Source organism: Sinohyriopsis cumingii, chromosome 11, assembly GCF_028554795.1.
Source record: "Sinohyriopsis cumingii isolate HCF-2022 chromosome 11, ASM2855479v2, whole genome shotgun sequence".
Classification (NCBI taxonomy): Eukaryota; Metazoa; Mollusca; class Bivalvia; order Unionida; family Unionidae; genus Sinohyriopsis; species Sinohyriopsis cumingii.
In genome coordinates this window covers 112,276,572-112,293,415 of record NC_142971.1, presented here as the reverse complement: position 1 = coordinate 112,293,415, position 16,844 = coordinate 112,276,572, and the positions used below count along the sequence as shown (strand labels likewise).

Sequence of the window (16,844 nt, the reverse complement as noted above, 5' to 3'; positions counted from 1 at the left end):
CCAAATACAAAAATATCGTCCATGTGGCAGGGTCTTTCCTCATGTCGCTTTATAGTGTCCGACATAATTTTATGAAACAAATAGAAATATATGCGTAAGATTATACGACCCTCTACCCCACACACTGAGTCTACCTACCCCATTTCTCCGAAAATCGGCTGGAGGAAATGTTTTGTTCCTTTTTCTACTTTTGGAAGAGATCATCAACAAGATGTCAATCAAGAGCTGAGATATAAATAAATTCTAATTAGGGCTTTGTTATACCTTGAATATATCGAGCTCTCTTTTCACATTTCTATTGTTGGAGTAAATCCCTATCTGGAAACGTTCAAAGAGGCATTAAAATCTAAATCCTCTTTAAAAAATGAGTTCATTTAGCGCAAATTCTTGTTAGTGTTGGTCAGCACTATAGCTGTTTTCATACCCTCTAAGAATAAGTTGCCCTTTATTTCGCTGATTCCTCTCGACCAAATCCATCATGACTTAGAGTTTGGGCCGAAAATATTCCTAGAGATAAAATCTTAAAGAGAGGCAAATGTTCTATTTTTTAAGAAGGAGATGTTAGGATCCATGTGTATTTAATCTCCTTGCAGTCTAAATTATAACCAGCTTCACACCCACCCCTTATATATTCCTTACATCTCAAAATCTGGTAAATTTTCACTAACCTAATGCTGTCATTGGAACCGATACCTAACTGGAAACTATCAGACATGGGTTGAATGGATTTTTCTTTGAGCAGGGGTTCACACATTGCAAACGTTTTATCTTTATATGTTCGGTCATCACTGTATCGGTTTTATGTTGCCGGAAGTGCCGGGTTTAGACAAAGCGAGGCCCTAAGCTATGGGAAGCTGTATAGGCCCTATTTGGTATAAAATAAAATTGAGAGGCCCCTTCAGACTGTGAGGCCCTTAGCTGTAGCTTGTTTAACTTATGCCTAAATCCGGCACTGATTGCCTGTTTCCATATATTTCTCTGATTCCTATTAACCAACTTTGTCAATACTTTTGGGGATCGAACATGTCCTTATGTACAAAATTTCCAGTAAAGGTCCATGTCAAAATAATATGAGTAAGGGATACTTAGATCCAATGATGAACTGAATATTTTATCATCTTAAGTGCTTTATGACTTGTATATATTTATCCACATTTTTCTCGAAATCAGCTCAGGGAAGTTTCTCTAAACTTTTCCTACTCCAGCAAATCACTAACTAAAGACCTTTAAAGGTTAGTTGAACTCAAATAATTTAAGTACGAGTCCAACTGGCACAAATTGCTGATAAAATCGGTTCGCATTACGCTTGCTTTGCATAGTCGACACTTAAAATGACCCTTTTGTTTATCTGATTACGAATATCGTCAACGCATGTTTTCGAGGTTGAAAATAACCCTAGAGACAAAATCTCAAAGATGTATCCATGTCCAAATCATTTAAGGAGGTGATATTCAGTACACCGGTTTTACAGATATATTTAAGGAGATATATCTCGGAATTGGCTATATATTTCTCTTCTGTTGGGACAGATGAGTATCTAGAAATTGTCAGAAGGTTCAGAAGAAAATACTTTAAGAAAGGATTCACGCTATTGAAAAGCCTAATATAATCGATTATCTCTCTGTGTCCAGCTTTATATAAGAACATGCCCTTTTGGGAACACGCGACGTAAATCCAAGTAATCAATAAAATCAGAACACTCTTATTTCTCTGATTAAGCCAGACTAATTGTTAAGAATCAAGATGTTATAGGGGTTGTCGACTCATCACATCTGTCATCTTTCGATTTTTGCTACTAAAATACTAGTGTGTTCCTTAGCACTTTCAACACTGGACTAATTCAGTTCACTTCTACCTGGTTTGCCTCAGTATCTGCTGCAGAAAGTTCGAAAAGTTAACAACACACTTGCTCGGATTATCCTTAGAGGACGAAGAACTGAGCACTCTTCCCTACTGCTCTGTAACTTCCATTGGCTATTCGTTCGATCCAGGATCAAATACAACATCTGTTCAGAATGCTACATTTCGTTGACTGACTCCAGTCCAATATACCTATCTGACCCCCCCCCCCCCATGTGTACACTCCATATAAAAACTTACTGTTCTCTTCCAACACTCGTACTCTCTGTGTTTCCACTGTTTAAACGACGTCATACGGACAAAGTCCTTTGGCATACCAGGACCTAGCTACGTCGAACGAATTGCCCATTGATGTTACGCGCAAGAACACTGTGATCTCTTCAAGAGTACTCTTAAAACTCACCTATTCGACTACAAGAACAGACTTAAAGATTTAATACTGTCTATTTAATTATTGTCAGCATGTTTTTGTGTCGTAATTTCATGGTGTTTGTTTTTGTAATCTTGTTGTATATGGTTTTTGCAAAGCGCTTTGTGCTGCTAAAGATTAGGCGTTGTACTAAGTCCACATTATTATTATTAGTAGTAGTAGTAGTAGTAGTAGTAGCAGTAGTAGTAGTTAAAGTCCTAGTTACTGCCCACCCCACCCCAAAAAAATGCATTGATCCGACAAATGAAATAAACTCACTGTTAGTTTGACCAGAGTCGTCTTATCTTTATTTTGGATCAATTCTTTTTACAAAGCAAAAGCAAAGTACGTGTACAATTTTTAGTAATAAATGTGACTGTTTTGTTGTTTCTTGTTGTAATTTTCCTTCAGTATTTAACTGACTTCTTTGATCTCGACATGATTTGGAGTTTATAATCGATTGAAAGTGTGAAAAAAGATATTATTTTATATAAAAATTGTCTTGGTTTAACAAGTACAAGGTATAAGCTGAGATTTAACCCTACCCATATTTTCATGTTTAAGGTATTTGAGGATTAACGTGCAGGTGGAAGAAAAAAAATATTTACAAAAAGTCTCCAAACAACGGGCAACAAAGACTATTATTTTCGTAATTTGTGTGACATTTCGCATTAAACAAACCTTATAAAACGTTGGTGTTAGCACAGTTAACGCCCGTGAAACTCACGAACGAAAACGTGTAAGCATGTAAAATAGTATTACAAATGACATAACAAAGCTCTGTTGAGTGCATTTATACACCAATATATATATATGTTAAGTAGAATTTAAGGTTACACATTTTATAAATTATTGTTATCCAAGTATGCATGGTTCAACCTTTGCAAAATTCCTTCTATGCATTCTTTTCCCCACCCCATCTCCTAAGAATTTACCTCCAAAAATTCTGGAGTATGAGAAACATTCTCTTTTGCATTGTGCCTCATGCGCCGTCAGGAAATCGTATTAAACCTATGAAAAATGTGAAAAATACCATAGTTCAACGACACGGGGAAACACTTGTTGTTATTATACCAACACTTTATCAATGAATATTGTGACACCCTTCGTCTGTTTGTCCATCCGACCGTCTGTCTCAAAGCGTAGCTTGTAAACCACTGGGCGGAGATTGTCCAGACTTGGTACACAAGTTACCCATATAAGAAAGAGGGGTGCATCTTTTGTCCCTTCCCATGGATTCTTTGGGAACGTGACAAAAGTTAAAGATACAAACATGGCAGTTGCAATTTTATTTATTTATTTAATTATTTATTTATTTATTTATTTATACCAAACTTGAAACAGTAGTCATATCACAAGAAAATATACTGTAGATACCGAGATGTGGATACGAACCTGGGCTAATGTCCAGAGCCTAGATGAATGTGTTGCGGAGTGGGGTGTTGGGGTAAAGAATAAAGGGCAGAAGACTATGTAATATGGAGAGTGGGAACTCGACAGTAAGTCATCGAAGTAGCTCTAGATTATCTCTAGCGATGTTTTATCTCGACAGATATTTGATGCTTTACTTGTAATAAGGCAACCCCACCTGCAGGCTATACAATAGGCCCAGTGCATTTTCCCGCATGTCTTAAGAGGGGACAAATGGAGGAAACCTCTTTGCTATAAGATGAGTTTTGTGATGACGTTCCAAGCAACGTCTTTGACTATTTAAAAGAGTACAATTTGTATTAAGGGACTTTTACTTTGAGATTTTAACTTTGTTATGCCTTAATTTTGTTTGCTTTTCTGGGATTTTGTGCAGAATTTTTATCTTCTTCATTTTCACCCGTGGCGGTTGGAGCATTCCTCTTCTTCAGGATTTTGGCAAGACTTTTTCTTTTAACCATTTTTGCTGTCTAGCTTTGTTTAGCACTAATTGGCCAGTTAAACCCTACATACATACATACATACATACATACATACATACATACATACATACATACATACATACATATAAACATACATATAAACATACATACATACATACATACATACGCCAAACAATGTTTATGAAGAATTTAACAATTATGTGCTTCTTGCGGGAGAGAACCAAATAAATTCAACAACGATAATAACTAAAATATACTTGATGAATGCAAACAGCTATCGCCGACTAACTGTATTAAAATATTCATCCCACACAAGTATATAAACTTACAAAGTACGACATATTTCAACGGTTTTAAATACACCCTAGAATTAGTGTACTTTGAGTTGTCCATTTTTATATACATTTAACAATACCGTGTATCGTCTTTAAATGTATGTCACTGATAAGCTTTAATTGTTTGATAATGTAACATCATGCTTGTCAATATTGTATAATTATTATTTTAATGACTTCTGCAGTCTCAGACTTGTGTCAAGAACAGCAATAACTATTTTTTAATCAGTTTGGTTTTAATAGCTTATTTTTAGAAATCACGTGGTTTCTGATGAAGATAGAGGGGGAGGGAGAGAGAGGGTAGGGAGAATATTCTTATGCAAATCAAAGAATTAAAAAAGAGCAAAATTGTTTCAATGAACATACTATGTAAATTCTTTCTTTCTTATTTGGGGGGAATTATTAGACTTAAGTGTCTTTACTCGGGATTCAAATAGTGTCAGGAGCAAGCACTAGAACATTATATTTGTGTCTATCTATTTGAATATAAACAAATATAAGATACTTTAATGAATCAGAAATTTAAAAACTCTTCCATATTTGTCTGGCTTTTCAATAAATGAATAGGCATTCTAGATACGAAGTATTGTATTATGAAGCTTAAATCTTGTGTTTTAATGAACGATATCAATTAACTTGACACTACGCACGAATATTGTCAGTCGATTTTCATTTTTTGACATCTGAGTCGGAAACCGAGTGAATTTACTCCTTGAGCGTCTCGGTTCATTTAGCACTTGAATGAAATTAATCCTTTTCATCAATCTAGAAGACAATTTAACTTTAATCATTCCATGATGGGTCAGCGGTCATCTGTGATTGGATTAACTCGACATTACGCGAGAGCGGCTCTCTCTTCTAATTAGAGAGCCTGGCACGTGCCTTTACACCCAGAGCATCACAAAGCAACCAATCATTACGTCACGCACAATTAGGTGGTCACAATAACTGACCAATCGTGGCTCAATAGTTTGCTAATTTTATTTTGGCTTTGAATTGTTCTCACCTAATTGGGAATATATTATTGCTCAGTTCCAGTGACACGTGGAGAAACTTGGGTTTTGTTACTCGAGGATGTCAAGAAAATTTGAAACGATATATACTCTTGTAAAAAAATAAATGTTAATCGTCAAATGTACCTTGATTGATAAACTTGGTTGAGACAGATACAAGCTTAGAAAGATCAAAGACGGCGAGAAGACAACGAGAGGAAAGAGATGTCAGAAACTGTAAGTTTATTTAGCTTTTACATGTAGATCTTTTCTTTTACACAAAACGAATAGATAAAAGTTTGTATGAGGATGCATATCAAAATGTATCTGATTTTTGCTTTTACTTAAGAACCAATTTTCAGTTAATATGCAATTGCAAAAATATTTTCTTGCCCGGATTAACTTATTTTGGACGCCAGGGCAGTCACGAAAATTGTACAGAGTTTTATACTACGTTGTCAACAGAAAACGTATTTACTGAATGAGATGATATCAGCTTTGTTTCCTGATTATTGTCTGCCAAAAAATTTCGCAAAAAAATTCGTGTTGAGCATATAACAATCAAACCAAAATAAATCAAAATCTGTATCAACGGGCATAACCCACCCTTTTCTAAAAATGAAACTCACCAGTCATTTATCAAGATGCATAGAACAACAACTTTCTAATGATGTGGTCTATTCTGAATGCTTTACAAAAATTAATTAAATTTTTTTAGAGTTTTAAAGAGTGATGCATGTCTTTTTGGGCGGCGGGGGTTCAGTGTACAACAGGCTTGCATATCTTCTTATCCAACAATAGACCGAAATCTGAATGTTTCAGAATCTTTATCAGACAAAATTGCCACTAAATAACCTCACGTTTTAGAACAAATTTGTCATGTATGTATGTATGTATGTATGTATGTATGTATGTATGTATGTATGTATGTATGTATGTATTTTTCTTGCGTTTCTTTTCCAATTTCTTAATTAATTTCCAGCAATATAACAGTGATCTGAAACAACACAAACTCTTGAAACTTCCTTATATTTCATGTTTTCTTTTTTTCTGCACAATTAATAAGAAAGTAAGAAGCTTTCAAGCTTTGCGTAGAGCTAACATAGAAGTACCACTCTGTGAAATAGGTTTGATTTGCTATAAATGTCAAGAAATACAATAAATAAATAAATAAATAAATAAACAAATAAATAAATAAATAAATAAATAAATAAATAAATAAATAAATAAAGGGATTAATTCACTACATTTATGGTCGAAGGCTTTAAACGTAAGGTCTGATACTAATATTTAGTATTTATTTTTATACTTTAATGTCTTGTCGAACGACCCTAGAATTAAACAACCTTTTACATATCGACATTATTATATTTTGAAAAAGTGTCCTAAAGTTAGTATGCAAATATGCGCTATTAATGAAAAAATGTCGCAGAAGACAATAACATCACGGATGCATGAAATACTATTTTCTTTGCAAATTACTAAATGTTAGAAAGACAAATAACATGTGGAAAAAAATATTTCAAAAGAATATCAGTAATGATGTATCGCACATACACATAATTTGAATAATTAAAATATGTATCCTATTTACATCACATTCGCCATTTTATTGAATTTACTCACTAGTATAAATAAGTGGTTTCAGCTCGATTGCCTTTTGATAAAAAAAACAAGAAGAAGAAGAGCAACAACAATAATAATAATAATAATAATAATAATAATGATAATAATAATGTGATCATTGTATTGTTTCAGTAGAAAAATGTCTTATCACGTCCTTGATTAGAAATACTCACGATTAGTGCGGTCCTGAATAACCTTGAGTTAATCCCATCACGCTGATACTTTGTAGTGGTGATTGGATTTGAGCTGATTCAGTGAACCCTTAATTGACAATTAATTATCGGTAGATAGCGTTGATCAATAAACTGACAACCAATTTAACACTTATAAGTATCATACAATAATAGTCATATGTTGTTTACGAAGACACCGAAAAGCCAGTAAGTTTAGTAATTGCATGTTAAAATAATGTCAGTGAGTCAGTAATTTTATTTAAAATACAGGGACTCTTTTGCATGTCATTTATTTTTGGATACAATGATTAATATCATAAATGACAAGGCCGTTTCTATGTGTTTCTGTTCCCGTTTTGTGCGTTTCTGTTCCGATGGAGGCCGACTTTCAAATTCACATTCTTTTCCAATAAATGCTAAGACAAACACATGCGCATAAACATTACAATATAAATAGCTGTTTTTAAACCGATTTTGGAGAGAGAGAAAAAACACGTGAATATTTTGCAAAATCATTACAGTCAAATAGCTGATATAATTTAACCCTACTAAAAAATTTTAAACGACACTTGTTCAAATAAATGTGCACATATATTGGAGGATTTCCCAAATGAAAAGAAACGTTTACTTCAGAGCGCCTCCATATTTTTCACTCCAAATAATATTCCAACAAAATGCTACCATTTTAAACACTATCATATAGGTAAATTATTTTTGAAATGCGACGTTCATGTTTAAAATGTTAATGGGCACTCCAAATTTTTTTTGCTCTTCGTTAAAGTGCGGGAATAGAAAATATTAGATCTAAAATGCAATTTTAGTTGATTAGTCTATTTGTATGTATGTATGTATGTATGTATGTATGTATGTATGTATGTATGTATGTATGTATGGGTACAATCCTGACTATATAGTGCTATTAAATTTAGGTATCCCCAAAAAGGCATACAAGACAAAAATAAAGGTATACAAAGGTAAATTCCTTAAAATAACAAGTACCATTAATAAACAAAGACATAAATCACGCTCTCTGAAACTGCCAAAGATCTTCTCAGCTGGAACATCGTCACATGACGCAAACAACTTCCTCCATTAGTCCCTCTCACACCATGCACGAGGGCGCATCGAACATTTTGCATCCCTAAGCCCGCTAGGGTGAACAAAAGACGCAATAAACATCTATAATTTTCATTTTACGCTAATAATGTAAGCACGGGAAACGGTGAGATTTTGTGTCCGATAGCTTTGCACTATCTGATATTGTTGTTAGCAGACCCGCCTTGCACGTGCCATAACAGGGTTTTAAAAGTAGTGCATGAGTCGATATCATGACATGTAAGCAAGCATGCGTGTTTCACGATTCAGGCAGCCACGTCTTGCAGGATGCATCTACAATACGAGAACTGCAATTGGAAGGGAAATACTATTGTATGGATGTGATTTTTCAGTGCAAACGTTTTTACATTCTGTAGGAACTCTCCAAGTGAAAACATCACGTATTCATTGAGTTGATAATGGTTAATATTTGTGCTACATGTAAGATACATATAAATTATACTGATATATATATTTCTGTTTTCTGGTTTTGTATGTTTGGCTTCTTCTTTCAATCTTTCATACCTTTCTATGTTCCTGTCTGTATACAAATTTCTCTAACTATATTGAAATCTTTATGATGTTCTTTGCTTATTTATTTCAGGTTCAGCAATCCATTTCGAACAACCGTTTTCCCCAGACGATGTCTGGAAGCAACGCCACCGAAAATTATATTCCCAAGAAAACATCAGCTATTGTAACGCCAATGCCGCTCATGCCGACGCCGATACCAGCTATCATCAAGAACAGCGTTTCCCCGAAAGATAACTCAGTATCTCATGAGCAACCATTGTTCCAGCCATATAATCATTTAGGGTCTCTCATTAACCACGATCAACATTTCCCACCGTTGGGGATGGCTCAGTCAAGACCTTCGCACGGTTTTATACATCAATCTACCAATAATTTTAATGAAGATGGCGGTTTCTGTAGGGAGTCGAAAGTAGTGCACGAATTTCCTTATCCAGGGTATCATTCAGGACTTCAAGAAGTTTCACAGTTTCAGGAAATGAGTAACAAGAGGCGACTTGCCGACGAGCACCCACCTTCACAGTTTCAACAGCAACAGAAAGACAAGAAACGTGACGACTCGGGTAAGCCAGTTTCAATACATTATTTGTTTACAAGTCATACGGTATTCCCATATTTAAAAAAAATACGATCATTACAAAAAATATGTTGAAGATGTGATCAATGAAAGCGATTTGTCTCTTTCAAGGAAACCTAACATAAACATTACTGCAATAACTAGAGGAATATGTAGCATAGATTACCTGACTGAACACTATTTTAGTATTTTCATTTCTTATCTATCCTTTTCACTCACGAAGAAGCTAAAATCCGGATGTAATTGATTAAGTGTCATCTTTGTTCCTTCGGTTTTAAAGTTTCCTAAATTTCGATACATCTAAGATGAAATTTATTACATTGTTGTTTGAGGATGGGTTGTCGTTTGTGCACAGACGTGCTGCACGATTGAGAGCTTTCTAATGGAGAATGGGCGAAAAAATTAAGTTTAAATTCAATTTAATTTTCGTCTCATCATTTAAAAAATTGTTAATAAGATTTCTGATAAACCTAAGTTCTTCATTTAGCATACATTTTCTTATAAATAATGTCACACGCGATATTGTATATACATAATATGTCCAAATTTAATAAGTCACACTCAGCTAAGTGCATTTATATCATATAATTTCAGACGATTTTATCGACGTAGTAAATGATATACATGAGCACATGCGCATGGGTGACTTACCAAACAACACTGATTCTTCCATTTCCACTCAAGCTTCATCGTCACCAAGATCTACCGAAAGCAGAAGCCAAGGGACGTCTCCATCTGGATCCACTTCTTCATCGGGAACGTCTCCTCAATCTGTCTCCTCTCCATCTGAGGCACTGACAAGCCCAACAACCTCAGAGGTAGGTCAGGCGAAGAAGAAATCAAGAACGAACTACAGTCCCGACCAGGTGCAAGCTCTGGAGAAAGTGTTTCATGAAAACCCCTACCCAGACTCCGACAAGATGGAACAACTGAGCAACGAGCTTTCGATACCCGAGGGGAAAATCAAGGTGAGATAGAAACTATATACACGTACATGCTTGTGATATAACCACCAAACAATGCACTGAAAACTAATAAAAAATTTCGTGCATTTAATCCTTTTATTTCAGCAACTTCTAGAGAAAGATATATCGAGATAAAAATGGTACATTCAACATATTGCAACTCGTTAAGGTTAATGTACACACTTTAATTTTTACACCATGTATTTGTGCCGCGTGAAAACCGCAAAAACTTTGCATTTAAATTAACCTCAGTTACTAATAGGGCCTAGATTACATTATTGTAATTGCTAATTGTTAATATGTTTTATAAACTGCCGCTTAAACAATCTAATTTTTATATTAGTTTCGAAACTTCACTCCAAATTAACGAAGTCCAAAACATTTCAAAGCAATTTTGAAATAAATCTATGAATGTACAGGATGGTACCATGTACAAATGTCTTCACATCATAGTGGTCGTGTATTAAAACTAAAGTGGCCACTCGTGCTTCGGGTAAGAAATCTCAACTGATCTACTGCGTATTGTATCGTGCTAAGTGAATGGGATCTAAGAGCCTTTCCCAAGGACACGCCAAAGCAGCTGACCCGAGCTGGCAATAACATATATCGAACCCGCAACCCATGAGTTAAGAGTCTGACAAAAAATGTATGGCGTAATGCTCAGAGTGTGGACATACACTTTAAATCTTTATTTCTTTCATCAAGAGCAGCTGCTTGAACGGAAAAGGTAATTATTTTATCCGACTTTCACGAGAAGGAAACTGTTTTGATGCATTGATTGATTGATTGATTGATAACATAATAACCAGTCTTCTCCTTTGTTTTCCGTTCCATTAAATTACTGCCATCGAAGCACGGCACATTATCAAAGTATGAAACCCAGTCAAGTTAAAGTAGATTGGTAATGTATAATTCAGTGGGGGGGGGGGTACCCTATTTGTAAAGAAATGGCTACAAAATTTGGTAATAGTGATGCCTCATTTCTTTCAATTAAGTATCCTGCAGCAGTTACCAGTAAGTGGCTGAAAGAATAACCGGTAATAAAAAAAAAATTCCATACATTTTTGTCCATAGATTTTTAATGGAGTGTACAGCAATATGAAGTCTGTATGTAGTGAAAATGAAATGTCACCGACACTTATGAATATCCATTTAGTGGCAAGGCGAAGTGGATTTTGTATTAATCTTGTGAGAAGTTGAATACGAGCTAATTTCTCTACATACTATTTGTATAATATAATTTTTTTTTAAAAAAACAAACATGGATTCTAGTCAGTCTTGAACAACCTTCGTTGTAGTTTATAAGATAGAGTAGGAAGGCCTGTACTGGTCAAAAGCTGCAATTGAATACAATAACACAATTCTTCATGTATTTTCCTTTTAATAATAATGACAAAGTTCAGTTTACAATCATTATGAGCAGGGCCGGCACCAGACCCGGCCAGACTATCTGGCGCCCTAGGCAAGGTTAGATTCTGCCCCCCCCCCCGAAATATCAATTTCAGAATTTATAAACAATACATTTTTTTAAAAAATGCGCCCCCTTGAAATCGGCGCCCTAGGCGGCTGCCTAGTTTGCCTATATGGTAGCGCCGGCCCTGATTATGAGCCCCAAAATGAACGGTCTGGAATATTGTCTTAATTCTCTGCACACATGCCTTTATAGTCATACTCCTATCTATCTATCTATCTATCTATCTATCTATCTATCTATCTATCTATCTATCCATCCATCCCAACTGGCAATTCAATTTTCTATTCATTAATACCGTTCCGGTGGCCTAAGTGAGCGTCCGCCTCAAATGCGGAAGGTCGCGGGTTCGAATCCCAGCCGAGTCATACCATAGACTTGTATAAAAAAAAATGGTACTAATAGCTGCCTCCTTGGGCTTAGCATTAAGAAGTTAGGGGATTAAGACTGGTCGGCGTGGTGTCAGAAAAATGTGACAGGGTGGGACATGATGCTACATATCTGTGGCGTGATGACCAGTGCTAGACATCATTGAAAACTGCCACACTACATACATCGTAGCAATAAGACTCAAAATGTTTAAAGCTACATTCATTTTTTTTATATAAAAACGACAACCCCCAACAACAGACAAATAAATACCAACTATTCTTTAATAATTAATAAATCTTGATTTTACGTTCTCTAACCACGTTCTTAACGTCCTGGTGATAGCTGGAAAGCAAAATGAAAGATTGTTTGATATTTGTTCCCTTCATGTAAACCACCATGCATATTAAGCTGCCTCTTGCAGCATGCATTCTAATGCACTACTAGCTACGATGTCGTAGCCTCAACTTGATTTGTTGTGGCAAGGCTACGAACTGATCCCATATCATGTAATGGAGCACAAATAAATCATCCCGAGCTCTCCTTCCCACTAATGACAGCCAACCATTCCACTGTAAGGGACCTTTACAGACCCACAGATTGACGCCAAACTATCAGGGTTCCTTGAACCCATAAAAGCCTGGGGAAGGTGGCACAATTCCCTTCCCCAGGAACAACTAGCAGGATGCGATACAGTCAGAAAAAAGTGGCTCATGCACAATTGTGCGCACGCCAATATAATTAAACTCAACAACAAAAATCACTAAAGTCAGATAAACAATCAGTGCAGAAATCTACTATATAAGTATAATCATGTTGTGAAAGAAGTTTAGCTTAATTTGAATTTATTAAGCCCTTACACGATAAAAATAAATTGGCATGGTTACACTAACCTCGTTGTGTCCGCCATGACAGATAACGCGAGGCTCTCGCCGTGACCCCTTTTCTCCTTAAGGCTTGCCAGACCATTTTTGGATATTCTACGATATGTTATTAACAATCAAGTGGCGAATAATGGCTTCTTGGTGGAATTTCAGTTACCGACAAACGGTATTTACTTTTAATGCGCAGAATTTCTGACTCAAACCGCGCCAAATTTTTACTACGATTTGTTTACGTTTCTAAATAAGGCCTCAATGTCCTTATATGGCACACAAACAAACGAGGCTAAGAACGGAAGTAATCATTATTTGGAATAATATGACGGACGATCTAAACGAAAATATCGGATAAAAAAGTTAAACAAGATTTTACAACTATTTCTACGATGATTTTCGATACTTCCGGTATCAAATAAGAAGACTACTTAATTTATTGGATTATGTGCAAGGTATATGTTCAAATTGTTGATATTAGGCTAAAAGAGCGCCGGGTGTGATTCACACTCGCATGCTCCATTGACACGTATATGTTCATGTTAGTACCCTTTCCACGAGGTAGGAGTACGGTTACTAATATTAGTACTAATGCACCACATGTCTTTGCAAATGATAACTGAACGATAAAACCTAATTTACCCAGTATCCAAATGTCATACACAAAACAACAAAAATAACTATCACAAATACAGATAAATGTCACTACATTACAACTAATATATAAATAGCTAATTGTACAAAAAGTGTACTCTTCCCTATACGCGGTTTATCCGACGCACCTTAGCCCCCCCCCCCCCCTTAAAAAGCACATAGATGTATACATGTCGTATTCATCCTAAGCAAGTTGCGCTATATGTATGTGGTTTGACCTTCACGATTTGTAACAGTCGTAACATCCAACAGAACTGAAGTAAGTACCTTCTGACGTATAGAGCTGCTGATATATCTTACCTGATCAGTTATAACTTTGATAAAAGTTTTCTTTTTCATAGTTTGAATCGTACTCTTACTATGCAGGAAATGCCTTCTCACACACTGTTGGAAACGCATGCCGCAGCTACAATAGTTCTGATAGCAAATTCAATATATGTCCCATTTATGCATACATATAGAGTTTATTTAGGATAATTAACTAATGGCGGGTACTTTTCTTAACATTTAGACTCGTATTATGAATGAAGTACTGATAATACCCGAAGTTATAAAACTGAGCGGATTAATATTTAGAAAACTATGTGCGGTGAAAGAATGGGGGAAGAAAGTACAATGTAAAGCAAGGCACAATGCATATAAAAATGTAACGATTGTTGAATCTTGCTTAGTCTTCATGCGAGCAAGATAATTACTATGCGATAGCTCAATAATGTCAAGGCCGTGACAACATGTAAAATGCGATCTCAGATTGTCTATTTTAGCTCAAATAATTACATTTTCCGCAAAACAGATTGCCTTGAGCATTTAAATGACAGTTCTTTTTAAGTTAATAATTCATAACTTTTCACTTGTTACGTACTATACGTTATATTTATTTACACCACACTCACCCATCCTGTTAATCCTATTCGTGTTGCCAATAGCCCCTAAGGTTGAAGATTTGAGAATTGTTTTAGTATTATTTTTATTCGTCGACGCAAATTACATGCAGTATGTGTGTGTGTGTGTGTGTGTGTTATATCAAACCATAGCTCTGCCTGGCTATATGTCATTTATGTCCCCTCCAGTTCAATATCCGTTTGTCCGTGGGAAAAGGCACCTAGCAGTATATTATATGCTCAAAGTGCCCATAAATAATCAAGCAACCAAACCGCAGCAGTAGAAGAAGATAAGCTAGAATATCCTAATTTACTGATATGCTGATAGTGTATCTGATACTTATGTTTGTTAAACCTAAACAATGTATCTTGTCTTCTTTAAGGTCTGGTTCCAAAATAAGAGAGCAAGATGGCGTCGGCGTGTTCAGGACAATATCCATCCCTATCCTCAGTTCATGCAGATGTCGCCCGTCCTTTCACCAGTTCATCACTACGGTTTTATGGCACCTCCTTCGATGCTGGGTTCGACCACCTCCCCTCCTCAAGTGGTTCCGAACCCATTTTTCCCGTACCCGGGTTCTTCAAGTCCATGTAGCATGACCGGCAACACGATTATTCCGAGTCCAAGTATGAACAAGACCCAGGGAATGAGCTTTACCGGTGGTTTTCACCAACCACAGCATCATACACAACAACTGATGACGTCACCAACGCAGATGTTGACGCCTCCGCATATGAGGACGTCACAGATATCGCCATATTTATATTCTTATCGGTATGGAACATATCCACATTTATGCTGAATAACAACAGAAAGGTGTCTTAAGGAATCAAGTACAAATCCAGTTCCCATAGTAAACCTATGCAAACACCATGATATTAAAAATTCAATAACTTAAAATTTCTGATTGCTCAAGATCAAACCTATATTTATCAGTATAGATGAGACCTGGATGTCAGCTTCTGTGGAGGACACACTGTACTATAGATATTGAAAAATTGGAACCATTTTGGAAATGTGTGAACATAAAATAGGGTATATATGGGTTTTGGCTGATCAAGATTGGTTAATAATGTAAGTTTTGTTTTAGGAAAAAGAATCGTTTTGAGAGCTTATCGTAGTTGTAAGTGAAAAAAAAAACAGAGACATTGAAGGAATTTCAGTCCTTTAGTAGTCTTGAGTTTTTAACACTCATTATTAAAATTAGCACCCGAGTCTTTGGTGCGGAATTAAAAGCACATGTTTCAATGCCACGGCTCATATCCTTTCCTCTACACAGAAGCTGACATCCAGGTTTCATCTATACTGATAAATACAGGTTTGACCATGAGCACATTTTAAGTTATTGACTTTTTAATATCATGGTGTTTGCATAGGTTTATTATGGGAACTGAATTAGTACCTTGAGTCCTGTAGAGGAAAGGATATGAGCCACGGTATTTTCTGGGCCTGCATGCCTTTGAAACTCGTGCTTTCAATTCCGTACAAGAGAGTCAAGTGCTAATTTTAGTAATGAGTGTTCGAAACTCAAGACTGTTAAACGACTGAAATTCCATCAATAAAACAATGTCTCTATAAAAAAAAAATCACTTACACCTAGGATAAGCTCTCAAAAGATTCTTTTCCCTAAAACATAACTTACATTATTAACCAATCCTGATAAGCCAAACCCATATATATATTCTATTTTATGTTCACCAATTTCCAAAATGGTTCCCATTTTTCCATATAATTAGTACCGTGTGTCCTTAAATGCCATTCCTAAAATTGGTGATAACTTCCAAAATCACATTCGGTCATTTTACAAGTAATCTGATGTTACTTGAAGGTGAAATCTGTGGATGTGTAATACATCTGATGAGAAAATATCATTGTTTTTTTGTTTTTTATTTACACACGAACGGAGAGAGAGATATTTTTTTATACATGTATATGTTGGTGTATGATGTTCGAATAAATGTAAGCAATGTAGAATTGTACAAATTATATCTTCATGTACAGCGTAAATAGCGCCATATATAGTTATGACAGACTAAGAAAAGTCGAATGAAAAACTTATGTTTGTATTTTATTTTTTTATGTGAAATAAGGATTATTTTATTTTCTTATGAAAATGAATATATGTATATTGCTCTAAAACATCTTCTGTTATTTTTATG

The 16,844-nt window shown here is 35.5% G+C and overlaps 1 protein-coding gene across 2 annotated transcripts; it reads left to right on the top strand.

Moving 5' to 3' along the window:
• Nucleotides 1-8,671: 8,671 nt before the first annotated feature.
• Nucleotides 8,672-15,539, top strand: LOC149789310 (uncharacterized). 2 transcript variants are annotated; one of them, XM_089975843.1, is made up of 4 exons: nt 8,672-8,802; nt 8,966-9,455; nt 10,154-10,437; nt 15,068-15,539. In XM_089975843.1, the coding sequence occupies exons 2-4, from the start codon at nt 9,005-9,007 to the stop codon at nt 15,485-15,487; spliced, it is 1,155 nt and encodes a 384-aa protein (XP_089831969.1). In that variant the 5' UTR covers nt 8,672-8,802; nt 8,966-9,004; the 3' UTR covers nt 15,488-15,539. The 2 variants fall into 2 exon arrangements, with proteins under 2 accessions (XP_089831969.1, XP_089831968.1); XM_089975842.1 differs by having other exon boundaries at nt 10,064-10,437.
• Nucleotides 15,540-16,844: the final 1,305 nt, after the last annotated feature.